We start from the raw sequence: 25,902 nt of genomic DNA, 5'->3' as shown, positions 1-25,902 counted from the left end.
TGTTTCTTTTTTGCTTTAGGTACTTCAATTATTTTTTTATCAAATTAGGTACTTAAACTATCACATTTAATGATTGTAAGTCCTAATATTTTTCAATTAGAAAATTATTTTTTGACCAATAAGATGTTGACATTATTTAAAATTATGTACTTTTTTATCAAAAAAATATTTTAGGGTCTTAAAGAAAAAAGTATAGTTAAAGGACTTATTAATAATTGAGGTGCTTAAAATTGTTTACATATAATAATTTAATAATTTAAGTATCTAGTTTGATAAAAAAAAAATAGCTTAGGTACTTAAAGAAAAAAATAACACAATTTAAGTATTTTTTGTTTAAATAATTATTAAATTATAATTATTTTAAATTATTTAATAACAATAACAACAGTAATAATAACAATAGTTATTAGAGTTAACTACATAGATAATTATTTATGTTTGTGTTTTGTCCAATTTTGATTATTGACTTCAAAATACACAAGATATGATCATCTTAATTTTTTATTTAATTAAAATATGATCACATTCGTTCTTATTTAATTAAGATGTGGTCACCACGAGTTAACTGCCGCTAAATATTTTGGTATAATTACACATTTGGTATCAGTTATTTACATATTCTCTCAATGTAGTCATACTTTTAATAAATTAAAATAAATTTAATCCTCTAATTGAATGATGTCACATGTCATTGATATCACGTGTCGTGTTTCGTCATTCAGTTGGAAGACTAACTTTATTTTATTTTAATTTAACAAAGCAAAGCAAATTGGTGGAAAATAAATATATTTAATTAAAATAAAGTTAATCCTCCAACTGAATGATGACACGTGGCATCAGTGACACATGACATCATTCAATTGGAGAATTATATTTATTTTAATTTATTAAAAGTGTGACTAAATTGAGAGAATATGTAAATAATAGAGACCATATGTGTGATTATACCAAAATATCACATCACTTAATCTATTAAGTGTTAACAAAATTTAACATGTGGTGATCGCATCTTAAACAAATAAAAACAAAAGTGACCATATTTTAATTAAATAAAAACGAAGGTGATCATATCTTATGTATTTTGAAATCAGTGACCAAAAGTGAATAAAATACAAACATAAATGATCATCCGTGTAGTTAACCCTAATTATTATAATAATAATAATTGAAACTCCATAGAGCTTGCCGTGTAATTTTCCATTAGAGACAGTCGCAGTTAAAAGGAAAAGGACGCGCACAAAATTGGAACAAAAGTAGAATACATAAGGTCGTCTCTCGCAGTCGCAGTACTATTTTCGGCTACTGTATTCCTCTTCATCGTTCTTTCCCTTCCGCCGCTAGAAACGGCCACGCACCGCCATTCTTTCTATTTATATTCGTACAAACATACTTGAAAATTTACGTATGCACACAAAATTTTCATGTCACAATAACTTGAACACAACAAATCTAGTAAAGCCCTCCCTCAAAAATAATGTACGGAGGTCCCTCGAAGCTCGGCCGCGGTGGGGGCGACGGACGTGGGAGCGGAGGCCCTCGGAATCGCTCTTCATTTCCTCCGCCGCGACACCGCTCTTCTTCTGCCACCCAATCAGGCAGGCTTCCCCTTGGCTCCGCCCCTCGTAACCGCCCCGGTAATGGGGGCGGTTCAGGACCCACACCGTCTGTCGAAGAGAGCTTTTCGCTTGTTTCTGGGAACAATCCGTTAGCTTTCGCGATGATTATAAGGTTGGCGCCAGATTTGCTGGAGGAGATCAGGAGGCTCGAGGCTCAAGGAGAGACGGCCAGTATTAAATTTGATTCAATTACGACTCATCCTACTGGGAATGTGAGTTCCTAAACAAGAATTAAGTTGTGCTTGCACATTCTCTTTTAAAAAAAATTATTGCTATTTATTTCGAATTGTGTTTTTTCCTCGGAGTTGGAATTTTTTTAGAGATGAAAACTAGTGGGATACTTATGCTGTTCGATTAAAGTTCATTTGGGTTAAGCCTAATTTTTATTTTCTTAGACTGTACTTTTAATTTCGATGATTTAGGGGGATAAAAATCAAAATTTGACTCAGTTTATCCTAAATATTCTTATTTTTGAAATGTTTACAATGTTCATTTTAATATTTTGGATTTTCAGTTTATGTTTTTATTTTTATTTTAGGGTTATCTTTTACTAGCTATCTTTTGGTCCTCTGAATTTTGCTTTGGGTGTAACTATGTCAACTTTGTGTGGTCATACTTTTAATTGGTTTCCTACTGTTTATGGAAATTTTAGTTGCTTGATAGGGTTTTCAACCTTTTTTGGCTTCAAATTGGGCGACTTAATGGGTTAAGTTGCGAGTTCTGTTATGGTGATTGTAAGTCACATTCTGTTATTTTATTTAGATTCATTTTGGTGGTTTGTTGGAATATTTTTAGGTAGATTGCATGATTCTGCTGAGTTTGCTTGTTCTTTTATCACTGAGTATGTAGTATTTTTTCTCTCTTGATTCTGGACTTCTGGTAGGCTAATGGGGAGTTGGATCTATTTCGTTTGCGTAATCCCTACAATGTCTTGAGTCCAGTGTGCCATGATATTTTTTCTTTAAATGTGTATATATTCAATCTCAATATACTTTCATTGTTGGTTAACTTTTAGTGTATGTCTATTTAGCTTTTATTTTCGAAATTGGTGGTTCTTACTTGGAATACGATATTGATTTTCAAGTATTTTTCCACAAGATGTAATAGGGTTCACTTTAGATAGGAGCAGTTATAAAACATGGAAGTTCAATGCAGAATTGTTCATGGACCAAAACCTCTAAAAATATGCATTTGCAGAAAAAGCAAGCTAACCTGGCCAACTTGTTTAAAATGATGGGACTATCTCTATCTGCCAATTTTGGTGTTTCTTGTGTATATAAAGAAGGTTGTATTATTTATATGGTCAGTTTGATGGTAAATAAATCCTGCATATCATTGGTACAAGGGTTTAGTGCGGGATGGATTAAATTTGATTTTGATGCATTATGTTTTCTGCAGTACCTTTGCCACTCTATTTTTATGGACTGCATCAGTGGTTTCTACTTGTTTTGGGTGCTTTTAAAATTATGCGGAAAATTCTCATGATTGATTAATGACCTTTATGGGATGATAGATGGTTAATTAATTGGACTATAGAAAATTGGTTAAAGCCTCAGAATTTTGTTAATTTTCTTTGAGATGTTATGCTAGTAATATTGATTTGATGTTCTATCCTTGGTATGATAGTTAATGACTTGGACTACAGAAAACTGGTTAAGTGCCTGAAAGTTTTGTTCTTTCCCCCCTGAGATGTTGCTACACTAAAATCTTGATTTGATGTTCTATTCTTATTCTGAATTAATGATTATTCCCATTATTTGTTGACATTTTTGGGGAGAGAAGTTACAAGTTTCTTTTCGGTGCTCAGCTCTTTTTTCGTTAAAATACATTTTTGTATGGCCTCCTAATTATTAAAATATGTGGGTTTAATTGATGGTAGGTCATTGATGTTGGCGGTAAGAAGTTTAGGTTTACGTGGTCACGAGAACTTAGGTGATCTGTGTGATATACGAAGAACGTCAAATGGGAGAAGATGAAATGATTTGCTTGTTGAATCTGGGGGTGCATGGCGCAAATTGAATGTTCAACGTGTCTTGGATGAATCAACCACAAATCAAGTTAAGATGCGGTCAGAGGAAGCTGAACGCATGCATAAATCAGGCAAGTATGTTATTCGGATGGCTTTCTCATATTCATTGTCTGCCTAAGCATGCATATTTGTTTCCCGATTCTCTAATTTACTTGTTTGTTTATGTACACTTAAGATGATTCAGATCCAGATACTTATTCCAGCATGATTGGTTATAAAAGCAGATGTTCTCTTAGCATATAACATGATGTTAGTATTACCCAATATAAAATGACACCTCTTGATATGATAGTGGTAGATGATTCTGCACATTAATTTCTCTGCATCCCATTTTTATTAATGAAATTTGGCTGAAATTTAATAATCTACTGAAGAAACAATAATGAGGTTATTGGTATGCATAAATTTAATCCACGGGGCCCTTCTTTTATGTTTTATAATGAATGCAGTGAAGTGATGTAGTTAAGCCAATTCCCGGAGAAGCAGGCACCGCATTATCTTGAGAATTCTTCAGAACTCCTCTATCCTCTTAATCTTTGAGACCTTCCATTACGTTCGATGTTTCTCACATTGAAGCTGGCCTTCCATGTTTCACTTATACAAATAATAAACCTTTATCCAAATATCAGTTTCAAATCTATATCATTAAGTTTGGTACAAACAGCCATTGAATCTCTGAAATCACGTTGTAAACTATTGTTTCTGTCATACCAGGTTATTTTCATAATAGTTGCATATATAATTCTTCTCACGTTGCTTACTTTGAAATCAGAATTGCCAAAGTTACACATTTCTTTCTTTTACTATATTTCTGATGTTTAGGTACTTCTTTAAGATTCAGAATGGACACTAGCTGAAAAAGAACAGTCAGAAAGATGTGCATATCGCTCCATATTACAGAGAAAAGTCAAACAACATTAGAAACCCTTCTAATAAGAAGTTCTTTGTTATATTGAATTTTGCCATTTCCTAGTTTGTAGTAGAAATTTGGATTCTTTTCAATTATGTTTCATGAAATGAAGAAATGATGGCCTTTCGAATTTATCTTTTGTGTGGTTCTTTTATTGATTTTGCTGTTAAGATTTTATGATGCTACCACTTTTCTAATAGGGCTAATTTTATTGTTTTCATCTTTTCCTTTTTGGTGTTGATATAGAGCCATTATATTAGACCCTGGAAACCCATCTATGAAGAATCAAATCAAGCAATTAGTTGCTGCTGAGGGTAAGTTTTTCTTCGTGATATTGTGTTTGCACCCCATCCCCCTCTCTTCCTCCATACACTGTCTATTTTTGTCTTTTCTAACATCCAGCAATGTAATAAGCATCACAATAATGGTATGCCTGGACTTGGGTCTATTTCAGATCTCTTCCCTTTCATATCTTATAATGTATATATATTCACATGATTTTCTTTGGGGTAAATATACATTTTGGTACATGAACTTGGCTTCAAAGTTCAATTTGGCACCTGATTTTGTCCAATTAGGTATTTGAACTTGGATTGTGTTATACAAGTTATCCCAAATTCTCCATTAAAATTTTTAAGGGTTAAGGTTCAATTTGGTACATTTTTTGATAAGAATATTAGGCCTTATTAAAAACCCCCTTCATGATAAGGAACTTGAAAAATAGTTCCTTAATCAGCGGAAGGAGGAAAAGAGTGCCCTAGGATTTCATTAACAACAATATCAACATAGGAATACAACACCTAACTCCCTTAAGGAGATAAAAAAACCAAAAGGAACATCCTTTGAAAATAACATGAGGATTAACCAATGTCAGCCTTAGCTAGGACATCTGCCTCTAGGTTGGCAGTCCTATTAACCCATCTAATAACGCCTTCACAATCTCTGAGTTTTTGAATAATATCTTTAACAATATGAACATAAACAGTAGGACAAAGAACAGCGTCCTTAACCCAGTCAACAGCCACCCTACTATCACTCTCGATAATCAAACGTTCCTTATATCTCTGTCGAATAGATTCAAAGAAAACCAGACCCTTTAGGATAGCTTTCAATTCCATCAATGTAGGAGGCCCTGGACCAGCAGGCTCTTTGAAAGATGCTAGGATCAAACCAGATACGTCTTTAAGAACACCACCTAAACCACTCCTCTTCCAATCACTAGTAGTAGCAGCATCCACATTAAGTTTAATAAAACCATTTGGTACATGAACTTGGTTTTGTGGTTTTGATCCAAGAAGCCAAGTTTAGGTGCCAGTTTGAACCTTAACCCTTAAAAATTTTAATGATGCTATATTTTGGGTAACTTGTATAACAGAATCCAAGTACCTAATTGGAGCAGAAAAAAGTTCAATTACCAAATTCAGGAACCAAAATATACTTTTACCAGTTTCTTTTTGTGGTCTTACTCTTATGATGCCCGTTTTATCAAGATGATATCTTAATGTTGCCTTTTCAATCATGAAATCCTTAAGTAAAGAAGATTACTCTTACGTGTAATTTTAGCCCTTGGGCCTCACTCACTTTAGTGAAACAGGACTTGCTTGCACAATACCTACTAATAGATAATAGATCAAAATTTCCATAAATTTTTTTTCTAAAAGTAATTGTTGGCGGAGAACATTTAAGGTTAAAAGATGTCAATTATTAAAGCATGAATGTTCTTTGTCTTTCATCTCGTGTTTGCAGCTAGTCCATGGAAGTCCCATTTTAAAAAGGAGATTTCTTCTAAGAAGGGTAGAGTTGAGACACCTCGAGGTAAATAATTTGGATTTCATTTAAATAATTAAATATGAAAATTACCTTTTTCTATTTTTTGTTTCTTTTGCATAGTCTCTCCAAAAATTAATAATATGTGGGAGGTATTGAGATTATACTTTGATTAGTTGCAGTTTGACATTCTTTTTCTTCTGTTTACATTTGTTTACAAGTGTTATGGCAATGTATGTATGCACCAGCTGCAGTTGGAAGCCCTTCAAAATCTGGCTACAAACCTGGTTTAATTTCGGCCGCTGCTGCAAAGGGAAGACATTCATCTTCACCTTTACCATCTCCACCTGAGCGCTCTGGTGCTGCAGCATCTCCAGTTGCAATTGGAAGTGCTACCAAGATTCTTGCAAGCAGTGAGGATGTTATTCCTCCCCAGGTGAAAAGCAAAGAAAATATTTCTTCCAGCTCTGAGAAAGAAATACTAACCAGGGCTACTAGTGTAGTACGTGAAATGCAAGAGCGCAAGGGAGGACCTAAGCCAACAGAATTGCAGAGTCTTCTTATCAGTCTACTGAAGGAAAACCCCAAGGGGATGAGCTTAAAGGCAAGAGCTAGGGTTGACTAAATGTTTTAAATTAACTGCCCTTCTTTTGCTATTATGGCATGCGGTTGGGTTGGCTGTTACTTTATTTTTGGGTCATTTTATCTCTTAGCCTCTCTGTCTCTCTGAAATGGTGACAGGCCTTGGAGAAAGCTGTTGGTCATACAATTCCAAACTCTGCACTAAAGATTGAACCCATTTTAAAAAAAGTAAGTGATGGATCCTTGATGCAAAGTATTTTTTAAAAATGACATGTAAGCTTAAGTCTCCCTTTAATTTTGTGCATTAGATTGCAACTTTCCATGCTCCAGGAAGATATTTCTTGAAACCAGGAGTGGGGTTGGAAAGCTTGAAGAAAGCATTGCTTGAAAGTGGAAGGTACCCGTCATTTTCATTTCCAGCGGGGTTCATTTGAACAGTTGTAATTGAATTGAATTGAATTCTTGTCATTTTTTTCATCTCTATATTTCATGATTTGATGTTCTCATCATATGACTCAGCGCAAGATTTCAATAGGAAAGTTACTCTCTATATATAGATAGATGTAATCTACTAGGAAGGTATGACCATTAAGAGAAGTTATCATTTAGGTGACTTGGAGAATCGCATGTTTTCATAATATCCAATATTAACCAATTTATTTTCCTTTTTGAGGATCTCATCATGCCATAAACAATTTTTGGAATATCATTCCATAAATCTTTTGCTTGATAATTTGAAACTAAAATTTCTTTTTAGTTTCTACTTAATGATCATATTGCATAATTATAAGTAAAGATGAGTACATCAAAAATTGCTTGGTGTCTCTTCTAATTATCAAAATCCCTGGTCATTCTTTGTTTTTAGTTTCTTATATAAAAGCTTATCTACATATTATGTAAAACCCTGGTCATTCTTTAATTTATTTTCTAATTATACGCAGCCTTCATCTTGTTTGTCTCTATTTTGCAGTTCGCCTGAATATAATCCTAACGAGACTACAGCTCCTGAAGAAAACCAAGATCAGACATCAGGTCCAGCATCATTATCAGTGGAGAAAGTTAGTCATGATGAAATGGAGAAACAGACCCATTTATACCCAAAACTTACCGAAGAATCGAATGCATTGGAACAAATTGACATCCAACAACATTCACCTGATTTGGGTGGTGAGAGAAATGTTTCTGAAAATAGTGAGGGGCCAGCAAATAGTGCTACTGACAGTGGCAGTGATAGTGACAGTGACAGCAGTGACAGTGGAAGCCACAGCAGGAGTGCAAGCCCGGCAGCAAGTGGGAGCGGTAGTAGTGAAAGTGATGCTTCTTCCAACAGCAAGCAAGGGTCTGATGAGGATGTAGATATAATGACAAGCGACGATGAGAAAGAGACTAAGCAGGATATACCAACATGTGAACCAGGACTTTTGTCTTCACCTGTACAATGTCAGGCAGAACTTGACAGGTCCCTGCAGAACGGAATGGATGAAAATCAAGATGATGGATCTGATGCAATTAATATTGAAGACAATGGATCGGATGCTGTTGACATTGAACAAGACTTGCCTGAAGATGAACAGGAAACTGGAAGGGCTACCAACACAAACAAAGAATGTGATAAACATGAGGAAGGGACAAAACCCTCGTCATCTGATCATGATGAATTCCAGGAGCCCCAAAACTTCATAGGGAATTTGTTTGATGATACAGAAAACATGGTTACGGATAGCATCAGAAATGAACAATCTGATTACTCGGTGAAGAGCAAAGGTAAATGTAAAAGGGGATCTGATTCGAAGCACATTTATGAGAAGTCTGAGCGTTCTAAAAGATTGAAGTCTGAAAGCATGTCTCAGCAACCTGTTTCAGGGAGTAGAGATGCAGAGTTCTTTAGCAGTAGTAGACCCATAGATGAGCCTTACCAAAGCTCAAATAAAGGTTACATGGAATATGCCGACTCTCAAAAGGGATACAATCAGGTGTTTCCCAGGAAATATAGTACAGATTTTCATCAATCAGGTCGTAAGTCATCTTATCCAGGTGTTCGGACTAAAGCTGTTAATACAGCTGAAAGGCCTTTGAAACATACTGAGAGTTCAGGACCTGCTAGTAAGTTCACTGAGAAAAATGTGCATGGAGGTTATGTCATTCAAAAAGATGACCCTTCTAGGGACACCCAAATTGAGGATGGTTTAGTGAATGAAAAAAGTTCACTGACAAATCCTAAAGGTGGTGCTCGAGGTAAAGATGCCGGGCCTTCTGATTTCCAGCACAGAAAACATGGTGAAACTGTTGGAAAGTCCAAGAACTCTGGACAAATTTCTGGCTCATATATTAATTCTTCTCCGAAGGATAACAGCAGGGTTAGTGAAGATAAATATCTAGCTAATGGTAAAAGCAACGTTCTCCAACGAGAGCTTTCGCAATTGGAGTTGGGTGAGATTCGTGAGCCGCTGATTGAGGAAACTCCTACACAGAAGCAAATTGAAAGTAAAGCTTCTGTTAAACAGTCAGGTGGTAGACCAAGCACCTCAGAGAACTCTAATCCCGATCTAAGCATGGGAAAACCTTTTGGGAAGGCAAATTGGGATTCAGGGAAATCATCTTCGCCTAATCTAAGTGGGCTTAAAAGAACACCAGAACATCTTGTTGAAGTTGGGTCCCAGTTTAACAGATTGGCTGATACTGGTAAAACCAAGAAAACAGACACTGATGCAAAACTGGGAGTTGGCCTGGAGGATTACGGTGAAAGCCATAAGAAAGCACCAGCTAGTGCCCCGCAACAGAAGGAATCTAAACGAGTACCAGCGTCCCAGCTCATGAAGGAAAGTAAAATATCAGCAACAAATAAAATACTGGATACGACTGATACGCGAAAGGATGTGGTTCTGAAAGAGGGTAATGTAAATGGTCTAAAGAAAAGAGGTTGTTCAGATGAAGACTATTTACTTTATTTTAAGTATGAAAAAGATGAGCCAGAGCACAAAGGACCGGTTAAGGATTCATCTCAGTAAGTAGTTTTGGTTGAGTAGATGTATCTGTTAAATTTAGAATGTGGTGGTTGTGTACTTGTGTTGAATATTAAGAGGACTGTGCCATCTAATTCAAACTATTTTTATGCTAGGGATGAAGAGTATGTGAATGAATTTTGTGAAAAATATGAATCTTATAAGGACTTGGACAGGGTCCTACAAACCTACAGGTATTGTTCAAACTTCACAGTTTTTTCATTCATTTATGATGTTTGGTGGACTTTTTACTGTGTTGACTTGTTCGTTGAACTAACCTCTTAATATAGGAATGAATTTGAAAAGCTGGGTAAGGACCTCGAATATTCGAAATGTAGGGACAACGAGAAATATTACAAGACCTTGGACCAATTGATGGAGTCTTATCACCAATGTGGAATGGTAGATATTTTCTCTCTATGTTCTATGGTATATCTTTTTTGCTATTGATGATGGTATGTTTTAAGACGTGGAATCCTCTTGAAAGATTTTGTTTCACTACTGCCTGATATATTGAACTTCAGATTATTATCAAGTTACTTACTGATGCGGATGTAAAATTAAGGTCCTGCAATATGACTCTAATCTCCTTTTGCCATTTAATTAGTAAAAAGCAGGAAACAGTCTTTTCTTATTTTAAGGAGGTGTTTAGAGTTGAAAAGAACAGATAGAGGGATAAGATCATTTGCTAGCTGCAAAATTACTTCACAATGTGATCTGTTTAGAGGTTTGCACGTGATGATAATTTGGTAATAATAAACTATTGTGGTAGGTCTCATTACAGTAACTGGTGCTTTGTGTCTTGTAAGAATCACAGTGCTTTCTTTTATTTAGAAAATGCAAGGAGTCCTTTCAATCACTTGTCTAGAAGTTTGTATATAGGAAGGTGGAATAGAGGTTCCATTTCTAGAGTGTATAGAAGATCTAGAGAAAGAAAGGTGTGGTTTAATCCGAGCAGAGAAAATGGGACATTGCAACTTACGGAGTCGAATGACCACAACAGGACTAGAATCAATCCTATTATGAGTAATCTACCTATTCCTAATACCTCGGAGAGAAGACCAAATGGGAATCAGGATGAAGGTGGTTCTAGTCACAATTCGGAAGTAGACCAGTCACAGCATTCTCGGGGTATTGAAGGAGTTGTAACAAGTAATAAATCTGGATCAGTGGCAAGGAATGACAATAGAAGAACGAGAAGGCTTTTGATTAGGGAAGCACTGGATGTGGCTAGTCTCCCTACTGTGTATTCTTCAAAATTCTCACTATTTTTGGAAGAGGCTCTAGCTACATGGGAAGTTAGTAAAATGCTGGGTATCTCATTCAAAGAGGGGAAGAAGGCCTTCCTGGAAAAATAATTAATCTGGAAGAGGGATTGGCTGAATGTAGGGAAGGGGTGGATCCGGGGGAATAGGGATCTTTTGGAAGCTTTGCTTTAAGGTTTTGGTTTCATACTTGTCTTCATGGTACAGATTAAGATTATTTCATGGAACATTAGGGGTATTCATAAAAAGGAAAAATCAAGAGCCATAGCTAATATGGTCAAGCAGTATAAACCAGGCATTCTACTAATTCAAGAAACAAAGCTAGAAAATTGTTCTCAGGCTCTTAGGAGAAAGATAGGTGGTAGTCTTCTTAATGGTTGGATTTTCGTTCCAGCAGTGGGGTCTGCAGGTGGATTAATGGTGTTGTGGAATGAGAAGGATTTTGAAGTTACAAACAAACATTTAAGTGGAAGATTTATAGCCATATTTGGAAAATTTAAGAATTCAAATGATGAATGTGTGATTATTAATGTTTATGGTCCTTGTATTGACTCTGAAAAGGAGGATCTCTTCAGGGAGCTGCTGAATTTTGTAGCTGCTCAAACCGTATCAGTTTGCATTGGGGGTGATTTTAATGTGTACCTTGATCCGGCAGAGAAGTTGGGAAAGTCTCAGAACTGGTTCTATATAGATATACTTAGAAATTTCCTGAGTCAAACAAACTTAATCGATCTACCTATAGTCGGGGGAAGGTTTACCTGGTGTAATAATAGAGAAGCCTCTACTTGGGTCAGATTGGATAGGTTTTTAATTTCTGGGAATTTTCTGATTAGTTTTCCTAATGTTGTGCAAAGCCTATTACCCAGGTCTCTATCTGACCACAATCCCGTTTCGTTGGAGGAAAAAACTGTAGACTGGGGGCCCAAACCATTCAGATTTTTCAATTATCTTTTAGAGGAAGAAGGTTTTGAGGAATTGGTTAAATCGTCCTTGGGTAATTTGAGGGGGAGTAGAAAGAGAAGGGGTATATTCAGTTTTCTGCAAGGAACAAAAAGATCGATCAGAAGCTGGTCGGGCAGAAAGTTCAATGGGATTTCTGGGTCTATTGCAGATCTGGAATTGAAGATTAATGATCTTGAATTCAAGGCTCAAGCTGATGATCTTTCTCAACAGGACTGGGAGCAGTTGCTGCAGTTCAGATCGAATCTTTGGAAGCTTTATAGGATTGAAGAAAGCATATGGTTTCAGAAATCAAGGGTGAGATGGATGAAAGATGGGGACAGAAATACACGATTTTTTCATCTTTCTGCACTAAACAGAAGTAGAAGAAACGAGATTTCTAGCTTGAAGATTAACGGTTCAGAAGTCTCAGATCCGCAATTAATTAAGATGCATATTGCGGATTATTTTAAGGAATCCTATAGTTTTAAGACAACATTGGAAGTCGAGGACTTATCTATGAATTTTGCTAAGTTATCAGGGGTTCAATCCTCAAATCTTGAGGAGCAGTTTTCAGAACAAGAAATATGGCAAGCGATAGCTTCATCGGATAGTTCTAAAGCACCAGGCCCGGATGGCTTCACCATGGGTTTTTTCAAGAAATGTTGGCCTAGTTTAAAGGACCATGTAATGAAGTTTTTCCAGGATTTTTTCTTTGGTAGAAAATGGGAACATTGGGTTAATCATGTGTTTATTACGCTTATACCGAAGAAGATTAATCTGGAAAGTGTGGAGGATTTCAGACCAATCAGCCTTGTAAGTAGCTTATACAAGATTCTATCAAAAGTGTTATCTAAGAGGTTGAGTTGTTGTGTTGGGGATATCATCAGTCAATCCCAATTTGCTTTTATTCCGGGGAGACAGTTATTGGATTGCTCCTTCATTGCGAACGAAGGAATTGATTATTTGAGAAAACATGGGTTGTAAGGGGTTGTTCTAAAAGTTGACTTTCGTAGAGCATACGACTCTGTGGAATGGCCTATTTTATTTAGAGCAATGTCAGAGATGGGTTTGGGATATAGATGGTCCTCGTGGATTACTCAATGTCTGTTTACAGCCTCAATTTCGATACTTGTTAATGGGTCTCCTTCTGAGGAGTTTCCTATGCACAAAGGTCTAAGACAAGGCTGCAGTCTAACTCCTTTACTGTTTAACATTGTAGGCGAGATGCTACACTTGATGTTGTCTAAAGCATTTGAAAGGGGTTTATTTCATGGTTTTGTTATTGGGAATTCTGAAAATTCTACTAGGTTGTCTCGTCTACAGTTCGCTGATGACCTAATCATCTTTTGCCAAGCCTCTATTAATCAGATCAAGAATGTTAAAAGGGTGTTGGGGATATCATCAGTCAATCCCAATTTGCTTTTATTCCGGGGAGACAGTTATTGGATTGCTCCTTCATTGCGAACGAAGGAATTGATTATTGGAGAAAACAGGGGTTGTAAGGGGTTGTTCTAAAAGTTGACTTTCGTAGAGCATACGACTTTGTGGAATGGCCTATTTTATTTAGAGCAATGTCAGAGATGATTTTTGGATATAGATGGTCCTCGTGGATTACTCAATGTCTGTTTACAGCCTCAATTTCGATACTTGTCAATGGGTCTCCTTCTGAGGAGTTTCCTATGCACAAAGGTCTAAGACAAGGCTGCAGTCTTCTCCTTTACTGTTTAACATTGTAGGCGAGATGCTACACTTGATGTTGTCTAAAGTAGTTGAAAGGGGTTTATTTCATGGTTTTGTTATTGGGAATTCTGAAAAATTCTACTAGGTTGTCTCATCTACAGTTCGCTGATGACTTAATCATCTTTTGCCAAGCCTCTATTAATCAGATCAAGAATGCTAAAAGGGTGTTGGGGATATCATTAGTCAATCCCAATTTGCTTTTATTTCGGGGAGACAGTTATTGGATTGCTCCTTCATTGCGAACGAAGGAATTGATTATTGGAGAAAACAGGGGTTGCAAGGGGTTGTTCTAAAAGTTGACTTTCGTAGAGCATACGACTCTGTGGAATGGCCTATTTTATTTAGAGCAATGTCAGAGATGGGTTTTGGATATAGATGGTCCTTGTGGATTACTCAATGTCTGTTTACAGCCTCAATTTCGATACTTGTCAATGGGTCTCCTTCTGAGGAGTTTCCTATGGACAAAGGTCTAAGACAAGGCTGCAGTCTATCTCCTTTACTGTTTAACATTGTATGCGAGATGCTACACTTGATGTTGTCTAAAGCAGTTGAAAGGGGTTTATTTCATGGTTTTGTTATTGGGAATTCTGAAAATTCTACTAGGTTGTCTCATCTACAGTTCGCTGATGACCTAATCATCTTTTGCCAAGCCTCTATTAATCAGATCAAGAATGTTAAAAGGGTGTTGAGGATTTTTAGCATTATGGCAGGTTTGCATCTTAATTTAGTGAAGAGTAAGCTGTTTGGAATCAATTTGGAAGATCAAATTTTATCAGATTGGGCAGAACAAGTAGGTTGTTCGGTTGGTTCTTTACCGACAGAATACTTGGGTCTTCCACTGGGAGCTAAGAAAAACTCAGAGGCTCTATGGGATCCTGTCTTCAAGAATTTTAGTGCCAAACTTGCTGGGTGGAAAGCTTCTTATTTGTCATTGGCTGGTAGGACAGTACTTTTGAAATCGGTGCTAACATCTCTACCCATTTTCTTTTTCTCTTTTTAAAATGCCTTGCAAAATTGGCAAGAAGCTAAATTCTTTATTGGCTAACTTTTTTTGGGGTGATAAGGAGGATAAGCGGAGGATTCATTGGGTGAATTTGAATATGGTCTGCAGGCCTTTGAATTGTGGTGGACTTGCTGTCCTAGATTTGAATCTCACTAATCGGGCTTTATTAGGTAAGTGGGTGTGGAAATTTTTCAATTATAAAAATTCTCTTTGGAAATCTGTGTTGTGTAGCAAGCAAAGGGTTAGTTGTAATACCATGTCTATTGGAAAGGTTACTTCCACTCAATCTTCTTGGATCTTGAGAGGCATTGCAAATAATTTCACAAAAAATGATTCGGTAGGGGAATATCTTAGATCAAATGCGAAGTTGCAAGTAGGAAATGGGAAATCAATTTCCTTTTGGAATGAGGTTCCTTTAAAAATCATTTTTCCTAGAATATATGTGCTTTCCATTAATAAAGGGGGGATGGCTGTAGAGTTTGGCAGTTATGGATCGAGTGGTTGAGAGTGGAATGTACAAACTAGAAGGAACCTGAGTGACTGGGAATTGGATCAGTGGTTGGCTTTGATGACAAAACTTAAGGATTTCAAACTGTCAGACTTGGTGAAAGACTTCTTATTTTGGTCTGCTAGTGGAGATGGAATGTTTTCGGTTAAATCCTGCAGAAATTCTTTTGGTAATGTGGTTGGGAGTTGTGATTTGTGGCTTAAAGGAGTCTGGATGGGTTTTGCTCCACCTAGAGTGGAAGCTTTCCTTTGGTAGTTAGCTCACCAGAAACTGGCAGTTAAGGCAGAGTTGGTTAAGAGAGGTGTATCATTAGGGGAAGATATTAAGTGTCCTTTTTGCAAGAATCAGGAGGAAATTGTTCAGCACTTATTTATCTCTTGCTATGTTGTTTGGGAATTATGGAATAAAATAGCTAGTTTTTGGGATCTTTCGTTAGTTCTTCCTCAAGACCCTCTTGCTCTGCTTGGTTCCTGGGGTGAGTTGAGGGGGAAATCGACGATTTGGAAGTTTATTCCGGGAGTTATCTTCTGGTCAATTTGGAAAGCTAGGAATGCAATGGTGTTTGAAGGATCTACTCTTGACAGTCTGTCTTTGATCTTTACTGTTAGATTCAGGCTTTCAAAATGGTTTTTAGCAAAGTTTCCTATGGTTTATATACAGGAGGATCTGCTGATTGGTAATCATTCCCTCGCAGATGGGTTTTCTCTATCCAAAGCTAAAGATTGTCCTGTCTTTCGGTGGATTCCCCCCCAAGTTGATTTTCTAAAGATGAATGTTGATGGAGCTGCTAGGCTTGATGGCTCGGGTGGAGGTATTGGAGGTATTTTGAGAGATTGGGATTGTTGCACCCTTTTGACTTTTTCAGAGAAGGTAGGGCAAGGAACTCCTCCATTAGTTGAATTAAAGGCTATAAAAAGAGGCATTGAAATTTTTTTTGTCATCACGATGGGAATCTGTTAGGAGGTTGATTGTTGAGAGTGATTGTAAGTCGGCAGTGGAATGGGTTCAATCCCCGGCTTTGGCTCCTGATTTTTACTCGCCTATTGTTTATCAGATTTTGACTCTTCTCTTTGGTAAGGTACATTCAGTGAGGTGGATTCCTAGGGCGTGTAATGGGGAGGCAGACAACTTTGCAAAGAAATGGATAGGTTGAATGTAAGGTTTTATCAGTGGAATTTCTGGTCTAGCGAGAAGGTTTATTGGGAATAAATCCTTAAGTTTTATGTGATGTAATGTGATGAAGTGGTTAAATCTTATGTAATTCTTTATTATTAATAAAATTTCTAAGGCACTTTTTTCCTCCTTCCGTTGATTAAGGAGCTTACTTCTTAGCTTCATTAATCAAAAAGAGGGTTTTAACGAGGCCTTCCATTCCTATAAAAAAAATGCAAGGATGTTGGAGATCTGTATTTGTTCCGAAATGTCCCTGGTGTCCATATTTTACTTTAAAAATTGAAATATTTTCAGTAGGGTTTATGTTCTGATCAAGTGCTGTTTTGATTAGCAGAGACATAAGAGACTGAAGAAAATATTTGTTGTGCTTCATCAAGAACTGAAGGTCATTGCAAGTGCTTTTATTTCATCTCTTTTCTTTCTTCTCTTTCCTTTATGATTGTTAACTCGAGTGTTTCTTCCTAATTCCAGAACCTTAAGCAGAGGCTCAGAGAGTATGCCGAGCCACAGTCAACGGATTGATATTGAATTATTAGAAGCCTGTCATGTAACAGATTGTGTCCTCTATTTTCATACCTGAGCTGCAATCGGCTTAGACCTTTCTCCATCACCTTTCAGGTAGACATTCATACAAACAGTGATGTGTTGCTTTGCCTCTTGAAGAACGGAGCACTTGTAAATGATTATGGTTGGTCGTTCAAGGTGATTGGAATGGGGCCCATGGTCCTTGAAGGATTGAAGGTGTAGGTTGAACCCAAATTGGGTGTGTATAATGTGTACAATTTTGGCTTTTGGCCACCAATTTTGTTCTAGATTTTTTTGACAGCTTCGTTTAATCTTTTGCTTGCCACCAACAATTTCTTTCGATGTGTGTACAAATTATTGAAAAAGAAAAGAAAAGGATTCTTAATTATTGCTTAGACTTTTGAAAGTACAGTGATTAACTTTTGTTTTTAAACTTCAAAAGTAAATTTGCAATGTTTAAATTGGCTGTGTATATCGTTTTTAAAGATTTTTACTCAACAATTTATAATTTAACTGTCCTTTAATTTTGTTTTTCCATCGTTCCTCGCTACTCATACACAAGAAAATGAGGTGCTGAGTCGTGTGGATTCAATTCACTGATTCAACCTGCAACATTTTTCACCAAAAAATTTTGTAATCATTCTGGAAAAGAAAACGATTACAATAACATTATTGAAGATGAATTGAGATGCAAGAAAACCCTTAAATTTTCTTGATCCTTCAAGCTTTTGAAGCTCCTTCATCTCCAATTCTAGTTAGTTTCTTTCAAGTTCATTCCTCCTCTGAAATATACCCCTCATCGGCAACCTCTGTGGTAGATCCTTAGGACCTTATGCAAACGATGTAATATAACACATTGACAAGACTAAACCCTCCAAGAGGCAAACAATAATAGTCGAAACGAGCCTTGCTAAGGTTGTCAGCCACCCAACTGGGTTCCTCATTTCTCGAAGTAGTCTCGTTTACAATGTTAAACAGAGCAGTGCTCAGTAAATTTGCCACCGCCATTGACAGGAAGAATGAGGAGTTACCGATGCTTGACATGGTTTTTGGGAACTCTCGATGATAAAACCCAAATTGTCCGAGTGTTTCAACACCAAAGCTATACCCATCACGATAAAACTGTGGGAGAAGCCTCAACATTGACATATTCACCGGAGCTTTAGGCATCTTGGCATGCCCCACGATGAATACTTTGCTTAATCTGATGTTCTCAACAACTGCTGTGAGTCCCATGGCTATTACAGAGGACTAAACCGACTCCCATCCTAGTGTTGACACTGATATACACCTGTTTTCTCTTGATCTTTGATGCTATTGGGATTATCACATGCTCTTAAACAACAACCCATTGCACAGAAGTGATGTAAACAATGACGGTCAATGGAAGCGGCCGAATAGTGTTGGTTCATGTAACTAGCTTGGAGCACTGGGAAAGAGTATTTGTTTCAAGCGATTGTGATTACGATCCCCATACACCATACTGGGATCACTTTTTAAAGATCATTAAGCTCTTCGACTTTCTGGACCGTGCAAACTCTCCTCGAGTTTAAGTCCAATCCATTGGGGCCTATCTACACTTCAGTGTTTACAATAATGCAAGCTTTATTCATAAACTCTAGTCAGATAGGAAGGAGGCTTCTTTTCTTATATGAAACCCAAAGAACTTATGCGAAACCGTAAAGAGGCTGGTGCTCCTTTCTACTCAATATAGAAGGGTGCAGCAATGTAAAACGCCGGAGTGGACAACAACATTAGGAATGCACAAGTACCATATCCGATATTCCATCCATAGACTCGTATAATATGAACAACAAGAGTCAAACCAAAGGAGCCACCGAGGGATGCTGCAGCTGAAATAGCTCTCCAGGATCTTTCATTCTTGTTGGTCAATTGATCGGCACCGAATGGCATGGAACAAGGCTTAAAGCCGCCGGCTCCGATGGACTTGAAAAACAAGGCAGAGATCAGGGTAGCAATGTGGCTTGCTGTGGTGGATTTGTAGTCGTGAGTTAAAGGGTTACAAGGAGGAGGTCTTGCCTGTTGTATAACGGTTGTTTACCATAAAATTGAAACTCCCTGAAACAAGTGTAAGGTCAGTTAAGCATAACATTATATTTAACAACTATTGTATAAAACATAAGGGGTAACTAATTACCAGGAAACTGACAATCGAACCCAAGCCAATGGTAGCGAAACAACCCAAACTAGAATAAGCGAAGAAATCACCCAAAATAGGTGCAAAATTGCTGAAGCTTGCCAAAGGTTGATAAGATTTTGGCCCCCGGCAATGCTCATATGATAGTTACTCTTAAAGTAAGGCGTCATTGTTGGCACAAAGGCATAGCTATGCACTTTCTCAAGCGCCTCATTTGATGTAGTACGAACATGCAAGAAATCATTACTTTAAAGCCATTAGCACCCAAGTCCATGAATTTAGATTTTATGCAAATGTTAAAAAAAAGTTCCATCATAAAAGGAAAAATCAATAATATGCATATGCATTTGAATATTAATGTACCAATAATGAAAGGCATGGTGATGAAGCCTCCTTTTAGTACCAATAATATGAATGTCCCTTTCTCTATAGTCTTTTCTGAAGCCATATTCTCTTACAATTGCAAATGTTATAACTTAATTCGGATTAATTTCTTAGCTATCTAGTGTTGGAAGGGAATGGTATTTAAATTTGTGTTTGAGAACTAAAATTCCGTATTCATTCAATTTTGATTAAATATTTCATAAACTGAACTTTGTTATCTATGAATCACGGGAACAAAATTTTGCTGTATATTTCTCGTTTTGAGTTATTTGAAACTCATACCTGAATTATAGTTTCATTAGATTCTACAGCTTCTACAGTTGGAAAGTAGAGAGAAATTAGCAATGTTTGTTTTTTCCATACCAAAGAACTGTATTCAAAACTGTCTGTCTTAGACAAAGAGAATAGAATATAATACTTGTTATATAGGCTATCTACCTATATACCTAAGGCCTTACCATCATCTTATCTGTAATCCAATCAATTCAGTTTGCTAGCACTATCATTTTCAGTGAATTTAGATGGTATAATAGATCAACTCGATCTCAATTATAGGAAGGGTAAAGTATATAAATATTTCTCGAATTTTTAGGATATTTATATTTTAGTCATTTAATTTTTGAAATTTATAATACAATCATCAAAGTTTTAGATTATTTTCAGTAAGTCCCCTATCGTTATCTCTGTTAATTTTTGCTGAGGCGGAACTAACTCCCCCGTTAACTCTCCCATTCTTCTTCCTCTTCTTAAACTGTTCGGACCAAACAACAACATCATATCTAACATATACGTTGCACACTTCAAATAATTCAGATTCATAAAAGATTTTTGATGGGAAAAAAAAGAAAAAAAATCCAACAAAAGAAAAGATTCATCCTTTACCCTTTTTCTCCTGCAAATGCTTCAATCTCTCTTTCTCCTCCCTTCTCCTTCCACTCTCCTCCATAACCCACCATCTTCTTCCCCAACTTTCCTTCTTCAAAAACCCATTTCCCCCCATTGCATTGTCCATTTTCGGTCATTGTTAGCAGCTCAATATATCTATTTTTATTATTTTTATGTATGAAAATAAACAAAAAAAGAAGAAGAAAAAATAAATTCCACCAAAAGAAAAGATTCACCCTTTACCATTCTTCTCCTACATATGCTTCAATGTATCTTTCTCCTTTCACTCTCTTCCATAACCCACCATCTTCTTCCCCAATTTTCCTTCTTCGAAAACCCTTTTTCCCCTATTGCAGTGTCCATTTTCGGCCATTGTTAGCAGCTCAAGGACACTTAAGTACCACCACATCAAAAGCTGAAGAAGGAAATGATCCTATTGAGTTGCCACCATCTTATTCATCTTTATCTTCTTCTTCTCCGCTCGAAACGGCCACCAGAGTTTTGCTCTCCGGTGCCATCGCCGTCTTCCTGTTCTGGTCCATCAGACGACGCGCTAAGCGCGCTAAAAAGCTTGTGAGTACCCTTTCTAGTCTTTTCTAGTCTTTTATATGAAATAATAATAAAATCATGGGCGATGGGGATGGTTCTACCAAGTTGTGGGTAACGGCAGTTACTAAAACTTTGATGACTAAAATACAAATTCCTTAAAAGTTCAGACACTATTCTTATTCTTTACCCTTATAGTAATGGGAGTATTTAAATTGCAAAAGTCACGTGGAGTATGATACCAGTGAATTCGAGTTGGCATTATTACAGGAATTGACCGTTTGGCATTGAGAGTTCTATCTACAGACATATGTGCACACATGACGCCAAGACCTATACGATAGACATAGCTAATTTAATGCTCAAAAGTAGAAGTTATATTTTCCCTTGAAAACAAAAATAAATAGTCACACCTAGTCTTTTCTTCCATCTTCCTCTTCAGCATTGTTAGCATCAACATCTTGGAGTGAGAGCACGAAATGGAGTGAGAGCAGCCCAACTTGAACAAAGTAAGTTGTATTACCATGGATGAAATGGGAAATGGAGCGGTTTTCCCTTGAAAATTTAAAATTATCTTATATTTTAGATTTTTTTTATGTATTTTCTATTAAAAATATATTTTTGACCCCTAAAATTTTATAAATTCATCATTCCTAAATTTTTAAAAGTTCGTCCTCCCTTGACATAAAATATTGCGTTTGTCCTGTGTGTTACTATAAGGAGAAGATGCTAATAGGCATATCATCTGTAAAACACTTTGATTTGCAACAAACCATTAGAAAGAAGGATTAATTCATTAAAAGGATTCTACGTCCATTTTTGCATCACAAGGTGAATGTTCAATTCGTTAAGAATAGGCACACTTGTGATTCTTTAACAGTTCCCAGTCGGTAGGTTTTACATTTATATATTCTTAAAAGGTAAATTAAAAGTTTCAAGGTTACCTCCTGCTCAAGCTTTTCCTTCAAAGCTTTCAGGTCACTGGGTTGTATTCCACGTATACTAGAAAAGAAAAATGAAAAATGCAGGTTATTTTATGAAGTTAATAAAAAGGACAAGGTCCTGAGGAGTAAAGAATGCATCTTTTAGACAATATCCCAAATGCTCAAGACAAAGTCCGTTCATTTCCAGTAAATGGATTAATCAGCAAGCAACTAGCAGAAATTTGACGCAGTCTCTGATATCCACGAAAAATGTTAAATAACATCATTATCCAAACCTAATAACATTCAAAACATGAGTATGTATTTTAGTCTGAGTAATTGTATCAGTTAGAGTCTACAATAAAGAAACCACGCAAGCTAGTCAGCAAGAATAAAACACTAGGATACAGCCGTATAGCGGTCATTGACATGTTATTGCAGCCTTTCACATAAGGTCACTTGAAGACTACATCAGAAAATGAAAATCAAAAAGTAAAAGAGAACTATTAGGGTCTATTTGGTTGTTCATTTTTAATAACTTCTTCGCTTTCAATAGTGATATTGAGTTCGAAAATTGAAGGGGAAAAACATTTTTGAAGAGTTAATTTCATGGACAAGAAAGAGGTATGATCCCACAATTCAAGATCTGGTGCAATTCATGAAACGTAGCTCTAAACGAATATTAAAAACACAAATACAGTTAGTAAAGAAAAAGTCGGTTGTTTTCCGGAACAATCTTATATGGTAACACGGGAACAGCCATTGTGATCATGGAAACATTAAGATTTTGCCAGATATGGGAAATGTAAAGGAAAAAAGGATGGTGGATTATTCTACCTAATAGCTAATATTCATAATCACCTTCCTTTTTTATGGCACAATCTTTGGATTAAAAACTTTCCATCGTCCCCATGGAGCAAAGCCCACATGAGCTTCAAACAAAAGGAACAAAAATTTCTCACAGATCATTTGGGAAAACGGGGACAAACAGAAATATGCTTATAAATATCAGCATGCATATAGCCTATGGGTACATTCCACTGAAAGGACATACTGACCTTTTTACATTAAGAAGTGGAGGCTCATCTGGATATTTTCTGTATGTGAGAAAACCAAAGCAAGTTGAACCGCACCAGAAGTTTGGGCAACAAATTATGTTCACAGGGAAATAGAAAACCCTGAACTAAGGGCAGCAATAGAAGTTCATAAAAAATGATAAAATTAATCATGTTTGATGTTGTAAACTTTGTCCATGTCTGAGTATAAATGTGTCAGAAAATGAATATCACACACTACAATTTGTTGGGTTCTAACAAAAGAATAACCTGGTGTTGATTGATCTGTGTCATCATACTGTCAAACACAAAATGTGGAAATTTGGCGAGGAGAAAAATAGTTATCAGGGCATAAGAAATTAGAATTGTGGAGAAGGAATAATGGTATTGAACCAGAAGCTAAGCTTGCAAACATTCTTAATCATTTAAAGGTGCATTGTTACTACTCAGTAAATGGCTCTACGTCTGATAGGTTGTGGCATTTTAAGGTTACCAAAAATGCTAGAATGAAATAAGCTTACACACACACACAAGAAGAAGAAGCAATGACGCAACAAGAGTGGTAGATAACTTTGTCTCCGGTAAAACACACCTGAGGAGATATTGTTATTTGGAAGCATCTATTTGAAGTGCTTAGTCCACTCTCCGCGGAGTGAATTTCTGATATAAAAGAAGCAATCATTACAGGTCAGGAGGGAATGGGAAATTTTAGCAGGCTGAAAGCATGAGTTCAACAAAAGAATGAACCTTTGAATTCATCCATAAGTATTGATTCCAGAGCTTCAATTTCCATCTCCTGCTCTGTTCATGGTCTGTAAACATAGATAAACAATCAATGTTAAAGGAAGCATATCATAAACCTCTCTCAAGACAACACAGATTCTTCTAACAATTGATTGAAAAAAGGTTTAGTATTAAAAGATTAAGCAAATCATATTTCATGTCCTTAGCTAGCTGTTTGGGAAAGAAAGGTAGTTAACATGTATCTTTATGATCAGGGTAGCAGTATTTATTACTGCCCTTGCAGTTTTACGGTTGATAAGTGATTTATCAGGTTGAACAGGTAATATATGCTTGAGATTCTCTAAATTCTGTATTTTAAAGCTTTGTTGCACCATTAATACTAGCTTTGATTTTAAGATATCCATACTTATGAATTAAACTTCATTAAATGTTACGAAACCCAACCCAAAAGCCTCCATGATCACCATTTTATATATATATATATATATATATATATATTCATTCCTTTTCACCCCTCCGAAGATGCCATTGTTGTCTCTGCCGGGTAAAAAAAGAAAAAGCTCATCGCTCATATCGAACTTTGGAGAAACAAAAACAGAATGCATAGATGAACACCCTAACAAAAACAATTGAATTTTAAGAAAGAGGGTAAAAACTCAATCATACAATTTGAGATCGTTGGATGGGCGCTCTCAAAAAACTTGATTAGCAACAGAATAGTATAATTTTATTAGCCAAAAAAAAAAATTACCGGTGATGGTTGTGAATTTGGGACAATATTCCCTTTATGCCTTTTGTTTTTGTTTTCTGGTTTCCTTTTTATGGAAGTTCTTTATTTTGGATTTGATACTGCTCTTCCTCTCAAAGATGATCCAAGGTCAGTATCTCTCCATGAACACTTTCAGCTCGTTAAAACATCAATAACTCACTTCTAAACGCAGCGTATCAGCATTCCTTGTTTCTGTCTTTCTTTCTTTTTTACCAAGAAACGAACACGTACTATGGTTTTGCAATCTAGAACCGCGAATGATCCGAGCTTAAACGAATAAAAATATATTTGTGTTCATTTATTTATTTTTAAAGATATTAATATTTAGTTTGTATTTGTTTAAAATTTTAATATCGTGTTCGTTTATTAATTTATTGAGGTTTATGTGTCCGGGCGGATGCATAAGTATATTTAAGGGGTCAAGTACATATATATTATTTTAGATAAATTATTAAATATAATTCAATATATCAAGGGGAAAAGGGAAAAAAATAATAAAACATGCATGTTCATTTTGTTGAAAAAAAGAATATTAAAATTTTTGACCACTATTTTTTAATTTTTAGATTTATCACTGGTTCACGTTCATTTGTTTAGTATTCACAAACTTATTTGTTTATCGAATTAACGTTCACAAATATATCCATACGAAACATATTCCTTTCACTTTTACGAATATTTTCATTTAACATTCATTCATATATATATATATAAATCAGTTCAGTTTTTGCTATGTTGTGAATATGTTCATTTGTAAGCTAAGAATGGTGAAACCATGCCTCTAGTGCTTAAATTCCTTAAGCTTTATAGTTTAAACTTTAAATTTTATCATGTGGTCAATTTAATTCTTACATTCACTAATATTTAAAATATATAAAATAAGACGTAAATGAACTTATAAACGATCCATTAAACGAGCTTGTTTATGAACATAAATAAACGAGCTTATTCGTGAACACAAATGAATCGAACACATCTTTGCTCGTGATTGTTTATTTATTAAATGAAAAAAATATATTTACACTCATTTATTTAATTTAACAAACGAATAGTTCACCAAACACTCTGATCATTTACACTTTTGTGCTTGTTTTGATAAATAAGCACGGGTTTGCCACGCATCATTTAAAAACTCACCGAATTCCTTGCAGAACACACCAAGAAATGGCCGCATAACAATCTTACAATGACAAAACATTATGCAAAGGATGAAAAAGATTGAGACTTATTGTTTGGAGCAATTATATGGAATCTCAGGATCCATTTAAACAAGATAATGTTGAAACCAGACGATATTAAGGGGGGATCAGTGCTAGAAATTAGTACATGTTTTGTAAGAGGTACGAACCAGGCGAGGCAGCCATCAAACAACACTT

General features: G+C 36.0%; 1 protein-coding gene, 1 long non-coding RNA gene and 1 pseudogene across 3 annotated transcripts; 1 reads left to right on the top strand and 2 right to left on the bottom strand.

Moving 5' to 3' along the window:
* Positions 1-1,267: 1,267 nt before the first annotated feature.
* Positions 1,268-17,426, top strand: LOC120131744. Of its 2 annotated transcripts, XM_039148669.1 has the most exons (12): positions 1,268-1,828; positions 3,496-3,720; positions 4,802-4,869; positions 6,302-6,370; positions 6,571-6,926; positions 7,064-7,132; positions 7,213-7,301; positions 7,875-9,908; positions 10,023-10,100; positions 10,197-10,308; positions 16,872-16,922; positions 17,009-17,426. In XM_039148669.1, exons 2-12 carry the CDS (start codon positions 3,680-3,682, stop codon positions 17,057-17,059), a joined length of 3,018 nt encoding a protein of 1,005 aa, XP_039004600.1. In that variant the 5' UTR covers positions 1,268-1,828; positions 3,496-3,679; the 3' UTR covers positions 17,060-17,426. The 2 variants fall into 2 exon arrangements, with proteins under 2 accessions (XP_039004600.1, XP_039004601.1); XM_039148670.1 differs by lacking the exon at positions 1,268-1,828 and having other exon boundaries at positions 3,490-3,720.
* A 407-nt stretch (positions 17,427-17,833) lies between these two features.
* LOC120131863 lies at positions 17,834-19,668 on the bottom strand (annotated as a pseudogene).
* Positions 19,669-23,283: 3,615 nt separating this feature from the next.
* On the bottom strand, positions 23,284-23,815 carry LOC120131747. Its single transcript, XR_005516951.1, has 3 exons — positions 23,761-23,815; positions 23,606-23,673; positions 23,284-23,311 (listed from the first exon to the last, which is right to left on the bottom strand). It is a non-coding gene; the product is annotated as an uncharacterized LOC120131747 (long non-coding RNA).
* Between the last annotated feature and the right edge of the window lie 2,087 nt (positions 23,816-25,902).

Source organism: Hibiscus syriacus, unplaced genomic scaffold (genome assembly GCF_006381635.1).
Source record: "Hibiscus syriacus cultivar Baekdansim isolate YM2019G1 unplaced genomic scaffold, ASM638163v2 tig00110556_pilon, whole genome shotgun sequence".
Taxonomy (NCBI): Eukaryota; Viridiplantae; Streptophyta; class Magnoliopsida; order Malvales; family Malvaceae; genus Hibiscus; species Hibiscus syriacus.
This window is presented reverse-complemented; position numbering and strand designations above follow the sequence as displayed.

Excerpts from the sequence above, each read along its gene's own strand:
- LOC120131744 (XM_039148669.1), top strand. The coding sequence starts at position 3,680 with ATGCGGTCAGAGGAAGCTGAACGCATGCATAAATCAGGCAA. Across the intron at positions 3,721-4,801 it reads CGCATGCATAAATCAGGCAA|AGCCATTATATTAGACCCTG; the intron begins GTATGTTATTCG and ends GTGTTGATATAG. Across the intron at positions 10,101-10,196 it reads AGGGTCCTACAAACCTACAG|GAATGAATTTGAAAAGCTGG; the intron begins GTATTGTTCAAA and ends CTCTTAATATAG.